Below are 15,608 nucleotides of genomic sequence, written 5' to 3'. Positions count from 1 at the left end.
GTGCATTCATGTCTGTCATACAGAATTATGCCTGGCTGTGAAATCAGACCCTGTAGAGCATGTGAAAACACACATTCTCAATGTCCCATTAGATAAGGTTCTGCTGCTTGGAGCACTAGTACAACAGGTGTTTAAAAAACTGGAGGAAAATTAGAATACCAAGTGTTAATGAAATAGTTGTTTCATCTCTTCCTGCCCATGATCAAAGGTAAAAAGGCATGGCAAGGGTAAACATCCTAAGAGAATAAATGGCCAGTTCAGCGTAGAATATCATGCTGAGGAAGAGGGGACGCCTGGAGAGAGTGAGAGAGGGTTTTTCTCTTCCCTTCACCTACACAGGTCTGATCCGACCACAACTCCATCCTTCCTATTCCTCAGCTGTTCTCCCATCCCTAACCAAAAAATAGGGGATTGTCTGATACACTTTCTGAAAGAATGGGAAAATCACTCAAGCTACCTGGGTCCAAAGGATCTTGAGATAAGAGCTACAGGGTTCAGTTCACAAAATGACCAAGGTTCTCAGGCATTCTCTAAATGCCCAGAGAACACAGACACCTAATCAAACCTGTACCACTGGACTGCCTGGGGCAGAGAGCTATAGAGTGATTACCAGGGCAGGAAGAATACAGAGACTCTTACTCAGTACTCTTACTAGTTCCACAAATAGCCCATGGGGGTGGATTTTAGACTTATCAGGGCTAAACAAATGTCTACAAGTGGCAAAGTTCAAAATATTAACTTTGTAGGACCTAATACCTGTCCTGTTTACTCAAGCATTCATGGCTTTCCTACACCTGAAGGATGTCTACCTCCTCATATCCATAACCATATAAAGCAGAAATGTCCTTATTCAAAAAAGGGGGTACACACTATTAATTTACTCCTTGCCATTTGGTTATCTAATGCACCCAGTGTGTTTACAAATTGGCTTGCTCCACTAATTGCTTTCTGCAGGACCAAGGTAATCCATAACTACTTCTGCTTAGATGACTGCATGATTAAGGCACCTTCCCAAGATGAGATGCGAACTGCCCTGCAGTTCACCCCAGCCTACTTGTAGACTGGGGGACTCTCCCTAAATGTGCCCAAATTACAGCTAGTACCCTTCCAACAAGTCCAGTTTCTGGGTACCTTTCTGGACAATGCCAATCAAAGAGTATTCCTCCCCTTAGAGAACTTACTATTTCTGACACCATATTTCATTTAGAAGAACAGAAAAATCCTATTATTGCCTAATAATTTCTTAAGACTCTGGAGTGCATGGTCTACTCATTTCTAATTATCTTCCTGTTAAGGTTTCACAAGAAAAAAAATCAGTGGAACCTGTAGAAAGGTGGTGCCAATTATGCCCACTCTCTCAGTGGTACCTGTAGAAAGACGGTGCCAGCATGCCCACTGCCTGCAGTGCCCTATTCTCTGCTGCATTGCATGAAAGATCCATTCTGATGGACAAAACAGCTGAGCCCCTCTCAGTCAGAAGGTTCCATGCAACCTAAGCATTGACTCCAGACAATTGTCAGATGCTGTTTGGGAGGGGTGCACTTATGAAAACTACAGATTCAAGGAACATGGAACAAGTTTCTAAAAGAAAGGCACATAAATATTAAAGAGATGAAGGCTGTAATTTTAGCCAAAAAATGCTTCAGACAGATGCGGCTAAATATCCTGCATATGCTCATGGACAATGCAACTGTTATGTGGTACATCAACAAGCAGGAGAAACCCAGTCTTACATCTTGTACATGCTGGCCATGAATCATGGGACTAATTACCGGAATCAGTCCTTACCCTCAGGGCTTCTTGTATCCCATGTCAAGAGCATATCAGGTTCACAGATTCATAGGTAAGCATAAATAATCAGTCTGCAGACTTTTACAAGCCTAGTTAATAATCCACATTAAAAGGTTCCCTCCAGCCTCAAGGAGAGCAATGCAAGATAGACCAGGGGAGAATCTGATGTTACCCATCCAATTATCTAGGTTTACCTTGAAAGTGGCAGGGACGCTACTGTACTTGTCATGTAGTGGAAGCCTGTTTCAGATGTGAGGGATTGTGATATGAATCTATTATGCCAATGTGTCTTCTTTATCTTTCCCCACAATGTGACAAACTATATGTTAGAAAAATTAGGACTACCATCATTTAAGCCAACATCTGCATCACCTCCTCAAATACTTGCCTGCTTCCAAGTGGCCATAACATCATCCAAGGGAATATCTGAATTCTAAGTGCATGTGCTGGTAACCTTTTCCCATTTTCATAGGTAAGCCTATGTATCAACCCCATCTTCATGCCTAAGCTGGTGACAGAGGTTTTATTAAATCAGGCCATCAGCATCCTGATTTTCTTCCTTACCTCACATAACAAAGAAATAAGGGTCTTGCATATTATAGATGTGCATCAGCAACTGAGAGTTTACCTAGGAAGGACTGAAGAAGTGAAAAATGTTACATCAGTCATTCATTGCTTTTTTTTAAAGGTAGAGAAGGCATGCCTGTTTCAGAGCAGACTGTCTCAAAATGGCTATCTCACTGCATCACTTTCTATTACTCCTTGCATGGAAAAAAAAAACATATCAGGGTTTATGAGAGCCTTCTCCATACAAGAGTAATAAAATAACAGCCACTATAGCCTTCCTTAGAGGGCACAACACCCACACCATCTTGGAAGCAGCTACCTGATCATCTATCTATACCTTTTCCAACCCCGCATAACTTGTTCTTCACCTCTATATCCAGGGCAGCATTTGCCACAGCCATCCTTCAAGGACTGTTACAACCCATACTTGTGCAGGGCCAGACTCCCAAAAGTCAGCAGTTCTGCAATGTGAACAATGCGATATACATAGGGTTGTGTAGGAATATACCATAATTGTAGATATTTGAGTACATTTACTGTTACAGTATTGTGTATCTTTTCCCTTCCTTCTGTTTCCTTTCAGCAGCCATCCTGGGTTGGGGGTGGGTACCCACTCATCTTTATTTGTATCTACCCTCTATCCCAACAATAAAGGACACTCCTTCCTCTAGCTTTCTTAATGCAAGGGAGGAGAGATTTGTTTTTCTTGCTGGACTGTCATCCCTAGGGATATTGCTCATCTGAGTGGCTGGTGCTCTGGCTTCTGCTGGCTACTTGTTCTTACCGGGACAAGAAAGAATTAAAGATGGCATGGATAGATATCGATTTTATATCACAGATGTGAGGATGTACTGATGTCCAGGTGGGAGGGTGGCTACCAGAGAGAGAGGATAAAGGGTAAAAAGCTCTGGAAGGTAAGCCGAATTTTGGGCCTTCTATGGCAGCAATCCCAGTGTCAGCAATACTGCAACAGTGAGCACACTGAGCTATCTACATTTATTCTAAGTTCCTACACAGCTGTATTTTACTGCTGTTGTTCTAACCAAATACATTCTGCATGTGAGAATGGCATATGTATTTACAGAGAATATATTTTACCACACCTGACAATTCTGGAAATACAAAATGATCCTCAAACACTATTGTAATGCTACTGTAATGATTATATCTCAAGAACATCTATAAATGAATTGAGAAATCCAGCACTAAAAACAACAGCTGGCAGATGGACAGCTCTGCTTTCTACCCTGTGCTTTTCTAACCACAACGTAACTAACCAATGAGGAACAAACACCACTGGCTCTGTGTCACATGAGCTCCAGAGTTCAGAAATTATTATTTAACTATATGAGGAATCTGCAGAATGCCCATGTTGTTTTTGCAATAAAAATGAACACAGGTATTCTTTTCACATTGCAGAAATATTTTAACATTCTTTTGAGTAAAAACTTAAAAATTAAGAAAATGTAGATTATTTAAATAATAACAGTGAAGATGCATATTTTGCAGACCTTCCATAGACTTACAGTGTAGCAAAATGCATGTTTGCACCTCTGCTACATGTGTAACATGAAAAGGTTAATTGTAATACAATCATCTTGTAGTGATGCATAGACAGCAAAAGATTCATAGTTTGCAGCACCCCTTCCATGTCTGAAGTCTGTAGTCACTGTGTGACTTTTGTCACCTTTACATACCTACCTTTCACTACATGAAGAGCAAGTCCTTGTGTCTTATGCTCTACAGCCCATATGGCTAAAAGTGATATTCATGCCAAATAGGTGAAGTTATTGGTCTTTTCTTTCAATGCTCTTGAATGTATGAGTTGTTTGGGGGTAAGGCACAAGGTGAATGAACTTTCTTTTTACCACACTTCTAATAAGGTATAAAAAGTATATTGTTAACAATAAGGGGTTAGGAAAAAAAAAAAAAAATATATATATATATATATATATATATATATATATTTATGTACATATATATATACAGATAAAATCTCTCTCTCTGTATATATATATATATATATATGTATATATATATATATATATATATATATACATATATATATATATATATATATATGTATATACACAAACATACACACACATAAACATATTCACACACATACATGCACACACAAAGACACACACACACACACACACACACACACACACACACACACACACACACGCATAAATATATATTATATATTAACCATATGATATAAGGCACACCGATAAAAGTTTTGGAACTCACACAACACACAGCACATCTCAGATGCAAATGATGATATATTCCTTAAAAAGCAGTCATAATTCACCAGTTAGGACTCCTATCAGAACATCAGAATTATGGCAAAAACCACGTTAACCTTCATTTTACACGTGAGATTCAGAAATTACGATGTTAAAGAATATAAATGTAATCATGTGACCCCTCATCTTTGTTTCTCCACACATCTGTCTTTTAACTTGGGCACAGATAGCTACCAAGATAAACCATATGACACGTTACCTCCCCCATGGTACATAAAGCCAGATTACACTATAGTTCCTCACACCATCATTTCTATCCACATTAGACACCTATCACTTAAAAATCGACAAATCTCTCAAAATACTGACCCTCAAGCACTTAATAAATGTAAGTAACATTTTTAGCTGATGCCCCAAAATTATTAAAATATTGTTTTTAGATCAGCAATATTGCACCTGTTATTAAACTGATTCATTTAGACAATTGTAGACATAACATGACCTGAAAATAAGCCATGTTGATATGATGCACAGAAAAAAATGTACTCAGTAGAGTACAAATAATATGCCTGGCTACACCCTCGCTTTGCAATTCCTCAGGTGACACAATCAGCAAATGATGTAGAGCAACAAAGTGAAAAGCAGGTACACTAGATCTTCAGTTTCTACACATAAGACATGGTTTAACTTTTCAAAGCAGCACCTAGCTAAACTGTCTAAGATGAAATGAATACATTAACAGCGCATTAGTACTGGTCACAATCAACACAATCCATGGTACAGCTAGCTTAGAAATGCTATTCAAATTCCCAATGCAGAACTCAGGTGCAGAGACTCATGTCATACATCAGCTAGCAGAATGGAAAACCAAGAAAAGCATAATTGTTTAACTGAGCCATGGCCACAAATCATAATCATGAATATCCCTTCCAAATGTCCACTCTATCCATACTTTTGACCTTCATCATCCATAGCCTTTAAGCCCTAAACTAAAGCAATATATGTCTTTTGGAATCAACATTATCAGTGTCATCAATAAAAGTGTAGTATTAAAGAAAGATGTTAAATGTAACAAGGAATACACAACGTCAATAAAATATTATTTTTTTGCAAGCAGCTGCACATCTCAAAATCATTTTCTGTTTAGGTAAGTTAGTAACTATATTATGAAATGCATCCTTTCTTAGCACAAAAATGTGGAGTTTGAAAACATGTAACAAGCATCTGTGTATAAATAATAACCCGCTACAGAGTGAGTAATTTTGAATGTAGGCAACATGGTTAATGTTGCTTGGACACTGAAACCACACATTTCACAGAATAACATGAATCAAATTAAAAATCATAATTAATTATATATTATCACAATTAAGTAAATACTTAAAGAAACCATAAAAAATCTATAAGATAACAGCTACATACTCTTGTCTCATATTCAGAATAATTTAAGCAACTTCCATAAGAACTTTATTTATTTAACATTTGTTTACTGGGAAAGTCTGACTGGGACAGAGTCTGTTTTCAGCAGAGACCTGGAGAGAAATGTTCCAGATGTATGTCTTTGGAATTTGGGAGGAAACCAGAGCACCCAGATGATACCAACGCAAACACAGAGAGGACATGCAGACTTCAAACAGAAGGCACCCCAGCTAAGAATTAAACCAGAGAACCTCTTGCTGTGAGGCAACAATGCTAATGGCTGCACCATTGTGCTGACCTAATATGATGAAATTATTTAATATGATAAAAGAATATTTAACCAAGCAAGAATTGTTTGAAGACATATAATAAGATTTTAAATTCAATAGTTTAAAAAAATTAAGAAACAGAATATTATTGAAGTGAGTGCTTCTATAGTAAATGTAAGGTGCGTGACAACATGTAAATCGGTAAAATGTGAAGATTCAGTTGCTTGCAACAGAATGAGAATATCTGGAATCTCTAAAAGCTAAATAGAAAGACTGAATGTGGAAGCTATTATTATGCCAGCAACACCTCACATGCATCTTATCCTGGTTATTGGGATATTTAATCCCAGCTAACAGAGTGCAGCTTCAATATCACATAGACACCAAATGTCCCCCAGAACCACGTGATTTACAGTATAAATTCCGCCACAGATTATTAGCAGTATACTTGCATTAACAGTGAATTCTTTCAGATGTCTTCAGCTGATACAGTCAATGAACCCCTACTTTCTTTTGGAAGAAACACAAAAACATTTCTGTTATTCTTCCATTCTGATATTGTTACTAAGTTATAAATATATATATATATATATATAGAGAGAGAGAGAGAGAGAGAGAGAGAGAGAGATACTAACTAGATCTAATTTCCAAGCAGTGCATTGTATTGTCAGTTATCTCTGTAATGTTAAGGATGACCTGACTGTTTTGTTTCGACTCTAGTGACCTATGACCCTGGTAAAGATGTCAGTGTGCACTTTTTTAGTTTTTTTTGTACAAACTTTATGGAAGCTATCCATTTTATAGATTTTATGTGTACAGACTGAAATACCTTTATTTAAGACTGGCAACCTAGGTTTTAGGATAAATATTGAACATCTTTCTGACAGAAGTTCATATCATATCCATGTTCTTAACTACATCCAAAGTGATTTTTAATACAGTACCTTGATGTTTAAGTTATACAGTAGGCAGCTTCCCATAGAAATAATGCTGTTGATAAGATGAGAAGACATAATAGTGAAAGGGGGAAGACATTTTTCGTCAGACAGTAACAAGGTCAAACATGAGAATGCTATGTGTTCAAATATAGTTTTTTGCTTCTTGTTGGAAAAAAAATTATAGGGGTTATTGGAACAGGTATTTCATGAAACATAAGTACTGAATTTACTGTAGGTGCTAAATGCTTTTTTACTATGATACATTTAGACAACATAAGCAGCGGCTTTTACTCCTATGAACCAGTAAAGAAAATGGGTATAACACTGTAGCCATAACTTGAGCTTACAGTACCAAATATAGACAGGGCTAAAGTATATTTGAAGTAGCCATGATAAAATATGAGACTTTTCTTTCTTCCCAAGTAACCCTGTAGCACAAAACAGGAATATCTGCTCCAATATTTGTTGAAATACTTTTAAATACATACCTTATGTGGCAACTACAGTTCTATCATAGTCATCCACTAGAAATATTGTATGATACACTAGTCTGAGAAAGTAGTAGGCCTAAGTTAAAGTTAACAGTGGATAATGCTACAGTTAATGCTAGTAGTCTGTCTGGCATGTACTTTGCTTTCACTGGTTTATGGACACCCTGCTAACATGACATTCTGTGAAAATCTATGCAAGTGCCTTTACAGACAGAGATGTTATTGAGCTGTGTCTCACTTGGCTTGAGAGTTGACTCTGTAGCAGTCTCTGATAGTGTGTGCCATGCTCCTGTGCTCATGAGTCTGCTTCTTTGAAATTCTAGCTACGTCTTCCATGTTGTCACATTACTTCTAAAGCTGCTGCCATTGTAGCTGCAGCCATAAAGCTATTCTATCATGGGTAACCAGACTATTTGATTTACCTGCCATCTCTGGGTTTAGTTCATTAATTTTATCTCTTTTATTAACTTGGTGTTAGCTTTGAGAATTGAACCTCAGCTAAAAGAATCATAAGAGCAGTGAAGCTGTGACATACACCTTGAGTATTCATAGGTATTTGACTCATATGCCAGTGATCTCATCCAAGCCTTAAGTCATGAAAAGTAAACAAGTCATGTTGAAATACTTCTCATTTTGTTTGCATAGGACTCTACTGATAATCAAGGCTGGATGATTGCACTGTTTATTTTTCACTCAGTGGCAGCTGGTGACTTCAAATCGAAGGGGGGGGCTGCAGGAAACAGCGGAACGGGTGGGGCCAATGAGAAGGGGTGTGGCCAACCAGAAAAGGGGTGGGGCTATACTGAAAACCACAAAAACTGGAACTTTAATTAAATACGCTGCCCTGGGTGCCAAACCATCATTATGAGAGTCCAATCAAGAAAATGTGAAGCGTAGAAGAAAAAAAAATATTTCAATGCATTGGCTGCATGACAGCTTACTTAATATCTAGATGGAAACAAAAAGGTTGTGAGGCATGAACAAATAAATTACTTTTTAAATAGATTACTGGAATGCCAATCAAAATCAAGTACAAGACAAACAAGCAGCACTCAACTCAAACCACTTCTCCTTGCACTGCAGTTCTAATTATAATTTATATTCAGCTTTATTAAAGTACCAAGTAACATGCTGAAAGTAACAATCTCTGTGATACCCCCACTTGTAAAAATGTTTCTTATCCAAAAAAGACCTGCTGCCTGACAACAACTATCTACTTGTTTCATTGGGAAAAACATGATCAAAGTAAAAAATGAACAGCAAACAAGAATAAGGCTCAAGATACATTGCTTAAAGGATTACTGCACAGGTTATGGACCACACATGATAGATTGGCATTCTGTTTAGTTTATGGTTAAAGCCTGCAAAGAGGATTGCAAGTCTCCAACAAAGGTAATGAGCTTCTTAAAGTACTGTAATTCTGTCCTTTATTACAAATACTGTCATATGCATTTCAATACCCAAGGCTTATACGTTATCTAGTTATGTAAATATTCTCTGCATGGCAACAACAAAAAATCTTTCAATGCTGGTAATTCTTTAACAGTATGCTTATTAAAGCTTACTTGCATCTTACAATTTCAGACAAGCTTACCTGATGGTCATGAAAGCATTGCTAGTTAAACACAGAGCAACGGGCACTTTCTGAATAATAAGAAGCATAATCAACGGTAAAAATATGACAGAAAACCAGAACATTCTGCAAAATCAAGCAAGGACAGATGAAAAGCCACTGTAGTACTTGTGTCTACCTTGGATGGGGGGGTACTCTGCACACTTACACTGCATAACTGCTCCTTGCCTTGCTTGGACACATCCAGAGTCACACTACATGGGGGAGTGGGGTGCAACAAGTATGTCACAACTTGAAATGTCTCTGTCTGACTGTGATGGCCCTGACACATTTGTCATACCTCTCAACCTCAGAGCAAGAAATCTAGACAAAGCCATACACAGAAGTGGGATAAAGGCCCCAAAATAAGGACAATATTTATGAAAAATGGACCAAAAATGTGATGCAAAAATATAATATAGCCACACAATACAGCTGGGAACCTGTCAAAGGCGCACTTTTTAATATGAGTACTGTTAGCTTGAGCAGCTGACAAAATAAATGAATCTACATGCATTTCTGAAATAAAAGTAATCTATAACTCTGGTTATTACAGTTATTTATTAATTGTAAACCCTCCATGTTTTCTTCCAAAATTGCCATTTTGCGGAGGGATTATTAGAGGGAGAGCAGCATTTTGAGCCAAAATCGGGGACAGTTGAGAGGTTTGGATATGCCCAATTCTATAAAGATTTGCACGTACCTCTCAACCTGTTAACACAGGAAATCTGGACAAGGCCAAATATATTGGGGGAACATACAAACAGTAGTAAAAATTGCTCTTGTATAAACTTAGTTGTTAGAGCAACAGGTCTTGCTTTAGCATGCATTTTTCTGAAGGTTAAGAAGTCTTAAACTCAATGTCTTGTCATTATTTACTGACTTAATTCCTAAATGATTTGCCAGACAAACTAAAAATAAGAAGCAAAAAGCAATTCATTCTATGAAAATCTGGACAGTTGAGCGGTATAGTTCAGCCGAGCTGGGGCTGTCTGAGTTTGCCATCCTTCCCCCTCACAAAATCATGGTTGAATGGAGACACCCCCTGCAGCCACTCCAATGTCCCATTACTTGGCTATTTCACCCCATTTACCATAAACACTGAAATGTGCATACTGCTTTACTTCTACAATTATTTGGATTTCATTTGAAAGTTTTATTTTGTATTTTACAGCACAACCATTAAGACCTCTGCTGAACAAAGCAATGCAGTCTCACAATGAAAATAGACTTGGCATTAAAAGTCTGCCCCTGAAACTCACATTCATTGAAGCAGCACTGAAATTCACATTCAAAGAAAATACATTTGGGTAATATAAAGATTAACTTTTTGGGCTGTTTTCAAATGATAGGCCCCTTGCACACAAAACACATGTGTTGTGTGATACACCTTCCCGATTGTATTAAATTATATTCCTTGTATAATACAGTACAGTTGTTAGAGAGCGTTTTAAATTTGTTTTGAACATTTTTCCAGTAAACAATGAAACAAAATGCATGCACCAATAATGACAAAACTGCCAATTTGAGAACATTTCCATCATAAAAAATCCACCAGTATCACTAAGTATGCACAATTTCTGCAGAAGTAAGTCATCTAAATAATTCCACATTAAAGAGATCTGTAACTAATTAAGAGCTTGCTGCTAGCAAACAACTTTATATTTCATTGTTTCATCTATAAATAAAGTGCCTGTTGCCCCTGAGGAATAAATTGCCTATGCTACATAAAAAAAAAGATAAGTTAGTAATATTGCAATAGGAAATGGATGGCAAACTGATAACAGGTTCATAGTTACTAGGTATCTTCACCAAAAGGATATTCTTAGTACGGCAGCATCCACTACCTGTGGGACTAGAACCTACAGTCCTCTGCATCAAAAGCAAGTACACTACCTGTTGTGCTAATAATAATGATCAGCATAAGTATCACTAAATTTCTCTTCCCCTACAGCTCTCAGCTACTTGTAAAATCTACTCGATACTCAACTGTATCTCTCAACTTCACAGCACAAGAAATCTGGAAAAAGCCAAACTTTATTGGGAGGGACAAAAGCCCAAAAACCAGGGACACATTAAACATTGCTTGTATAATCTTGGAAAGTTGCTAGAATAAAAAAATATGCTGTTTTACCACCAAACATTTTACTGCCCAGTCTTGAACCCAGGTCCCTATGCAAAACACTCAGAGTAACATACCACTATGCCAAATCAGCTGTTTGACGAAAGAGAGGAAGACTGAAACTTAAATGGCTACCATTTAGTGAAATCAGTTCTCACCATAGCTGTCAACATCTTAGCAAAAAACTCCTGGACAAACCCAGTAATGGGGGAATACAGCTCTCAAAAATATTCAGTGAATTCAGTTCTCGACCTTAGCACAAAAAACCTGGATGAAGCCAATAATGGGGGAATACAGTCCCAAAAATATGGACAAATTTCAAATGTTCATCTTATAAACATAGAAAATTGATTGAATAAAAGATTGTGTGTTACTATGTACTTTCTGAAGAATATGAAGTCTGAAATTCAAATGCCTGTCAATTTTATTTATTTAACATTTGTTAACCAGGAAAGTCTGACTTGCAACAAAAAACAATATTAGCGAGGCCCAGAGAGAAATAAGGCAGACACATGTCTTTGTAACATGGGAGGACTCAACAACAAGCCCACAGAGAGGACATGCAGACTCGATACAGAAGACACCCCAGCCAAGAATCAAACCAGAAAACCTGTAGTTTGAGGCGACAATGCTACCACTGCACCATCAGCTACCTAAGGATTTAAACATTCAGAAACCACAAATGTTATGAGGAATAGAAGAGAACAAAATATGAGACAAAACATCCATAAAAATTTCAGAAATGGTGGTGGGTAGGAAATTCAGGCTGTTGTTACCTGCACTCAAGGTACAGGGTTCAAGCCTGATCTCTAATCACACACAGGTTCTCTCTGGCCACCAGTATGAAGCAACTGGGGTATTACACACACACACACACACACACACACACACACACACACACACACACACACACACACACACACACACACACACACACACACCAGTACTAATCAGCCATGTTAACACAGCAGCTATCTGTACCTTTGTTCACTTCCACATAACTCTGTCTAAGACACAGCACACTCCATTCACAGAAGCATCTGAGACAGCTAACTCTGTAGCAGACTAGCCGTTAACCCAGCAGCAATAATGACACACACAGCAAGGCAGTTACAAATCTCTGTTCATAGCAGTAATAATCAGCTGCGTTAACACAACAGCTACCTGTAGCTTTGTTCACTTCTGTCCAAGACACAGCAAATGGCAGCAGCAGCAGCCCAGATAGCTAACTCTGTAGCTTTAGTTTCCTGGCAGCAATAATCTTTCAAGGCAGCAATAATTACACAGCTAACTTCAAGCCAAGGCATCAACCTGCCTGAAGGGTCTAATTTCCAGTTCATGTTGCTCTTTCTAACATTTAAGACTGCAGACCTTGCAGTCCGATCCCCTTCCAGTCTATGCGGTCCTACCGCACAGACTTCTGGGAAATTAGCAGTCTGCTGCCTTCTTCCTGAACCCAGACTGGGAAGGTAGCAGTCCGGATTATGTTATGTAGGAAATCTAGGAATGTACCATTGTGTGGTCACAGCTGGGGGGCTGCAGTCCTATATCACGAGCCACCACTGTTTTCACTTATTCCTTCAGAAATTGTAGCACACTTCTTTGTTACTGTTTCTAGACTAGTTGAAATTTTATTTGTATCTTGTTTTTGTGATTAATATCAATCAGCACTCCTATATTCTGCTCAATGCTCCTTTTATGGTTCCAGACAAAGGTGTGTATAACCAACACAATCTGTACTTTGGCATTTAAGGTGCAGAACCCTGTTTGCAGATTAACACATAAATATCATACAATGAGACTCCATAACATAAGTGTAGATGCCCAAATGTATTAATACTGTGCAAGCACAACATTTCATAGTGCTGCAGAATTCTGTCCTACCACTTTTGTTCTCTAATTCCTGCCTTCTCAATAGTTCCCCAGCATGCAATACTGCAGCTTTGTATCTAGTAGGCCTTACTAGGTTTAACTACTTGTTCTTATTATGTTTATAAAGTATTTTTAAAAATGTGCAATTATGTATAATAACACCACATATTTAAACTTATACTATCCGACTTTAAACATTCTGATAAACTGCACTGCATATATATTAATAGCCATTGAATCATGCCTTACGTATGCATCCAGTTAAATTATCCAACGTCTCGTTCTCTGCTCACTAAAATTGGTTATGCACCCTTATATATACTAAAAGCACATTATTGTACTTACTGTTCTTACTCCATTGTGATTGTCTATTGTGTTCTCCAGAGCTTTCCAGTGTTCATTACTGTTGCCTCATTGTTTGTTTTATGTTTGTGCCCCAGGTTGTGGGTGAAAAAGGTCACTTATCCAGCCCATCCATCCTGTTAAGAAATGTATAAATAATAAAGAAAGAACTAAAGGGCAATGTCTGCTGTTTGTTTAGATGAAACAGCCAGTCATGCCTCTTTCATGAGGTATACAGATGCTTCCCATCTCCTTTCATGCACTTGTGCTTTTTAGTAATACTATTGAAAAGGCAGTTTAAGGAGCAAAATTAATAGATGCTCAGTTGTACTATTACATTTATATGAGTAAGCCTTGAGCATCAAAATACATCACATTCCAAGAACATTATAGCAGATAAGAAACAAAGAAAAGCAAATATTTTTTTATTTGTTTTAACATTTTGTAGATGTGATGTTCTAACTATATTCTGTTCTTCTTTCCCACAGTCGTCCAGATATGTTTCTCTCAATGATGTGTGCGAACATCAGGTCCATGTTTTCCGTATTCTGGAAAAACTACAAGAAGTATATAATCATTGTTCTTCTCTGCTTCTTTCTGGCATTATTCTTTTTCCTTGTGTGTTATACCTTACCTCAAGCCATATCGCATAAAATTGTTAATGGGTAAGGTGAATGACTTATGTACTGTGATTTGTACCCATTTAGATATGGACAGCCCAAACTGATGAATGATATTAGTTTCTGGATTTTTGTGTTTAATAACTAAGGCAAAGAGAATAAAATTTAAATTTAAATGACAGCATTTTCTTTCTGTATGTTTTCACTGAAGTGAAATAACCGTCAGCAAACATTATTTATTGATATAACATTATTAAAATAAATAGTAAGTTGAATATTATTTTAATCCATTTTTTGTTTAAGTTTTGTGTAAAACTGTTACACAATTTTAACAAACTGCATTTGTCATAATGACAACGCTACAATATTTTTTATCTGATTAATGTTTTCCCTGCTTAAATAAAATGGAATATAATGCAATATAATGTTTATTGAAATTGAACTGAGACATTTATTTATGTATTCATAATTTGCTGCGATGTGTAGTGCCATTATTTAGATTGGGATCTTATTCACCTAAACCTGTTGTCACATGACTAATCAGCTGTCTTGTCTGGTATTAATATTTTCCATCTCTAGCATCAGAGACACGTGTGAGTATAGATGTAAAACGATGGTGGTTCTGGTTAAAGATTTGGTAGCATCTGAGATAATGAGGAGTGCACCTTTACAGAAAGGAAATGACGTGTGTGTGCAAGGGATGTAGATGGAAAAGGACTTGGCACGTGTGAGTAAAGCGTCAATAGAACAAAATCTTTGCTTCGATGTCTCACACATCTTAGGCCTTGAGCTTCAGCATGATATACTAACCTCTATTCTAGTAATATACCTGTTGTCTCTGGAGCCAGAACATGGATTCAGAAGTGAAGACCGACACCAGAACATTGTGCAAAATTGAAGATATGTTGCGAAAAATTGTTAGCGATTTCACTGTTGCTTATCATGATGCCAGATGCATAATTTGTTTTCTCCAGTTATTGACCCTTGACTACAGGAAGCAGTTTTGAGCTGTTAATGAGCTGCTTCCTATAGTGAAGGATACATGGTTTGATTCCTTCCACCTCTATTTGCCTCTCCAATTGCCTGTGGTGTGACTCTGAACAAGTTATTTTACCACACAGTGCTCCTGGGCTACCCCTGGAAAAGGGCATTTGTGTTTATTGGGCTTAGCTATTAACGAAGGGATAAAATACAAATTAAAAACTTTTACTGCTGCATAGTTTCCTTTTACTTTTTAAATCCAGTCTCCTGTGAACAATAAACTACTGTATAAATTACATTTTTTTACCTTTTTTATTAGAGTCTATCTT

The 15,608-nt window shown here is 37.3% G+C and overlaps 1 protein-coding gene across 1 annotated transcript in view; it reads left to right on the top strand.

The window, feature by feature from the left end:
* Nucleotides 1-14,514, top strand: part of LOC122797636 (fer-1-like protein 6) — a 164,050-nt gene extending 149,536 nt beyond the window's left edge. The window contains exon 4 of the mRNA XM_044066181.1: nt 14,167-14,514. Within this exon, the coding sequence (XP_043922116.1) occupies nt 14,167-14,347 (181 nt within the window). The 3' untranslated portion in view covers nt 14,348-14,514. The remainder of the gene's footprint in view (nt 1-14,166) is intronic.
* Nucleotides 14,515-15,608: the final 1,094 nt, after the last annotated feature.

The sequence above is a fragment of the Protopterus annectens genome, chromosome 3.part1 (assembly GCF_019279795.1).
Source record: "Protopterus annectens isolate FY-2018-M chromosome 3.part1, PAN1.0, whole genome shotgun sequence".
Classification (NCBI taxonomy): Eukaryota; Metazoa; Chordata; order Ceratodontiformes; family Protopteridae; genus Protopterus; species Protopterus annectens.
This window is presented reverse-complemented; position numbering and strand designations above follow the sequence as displayed.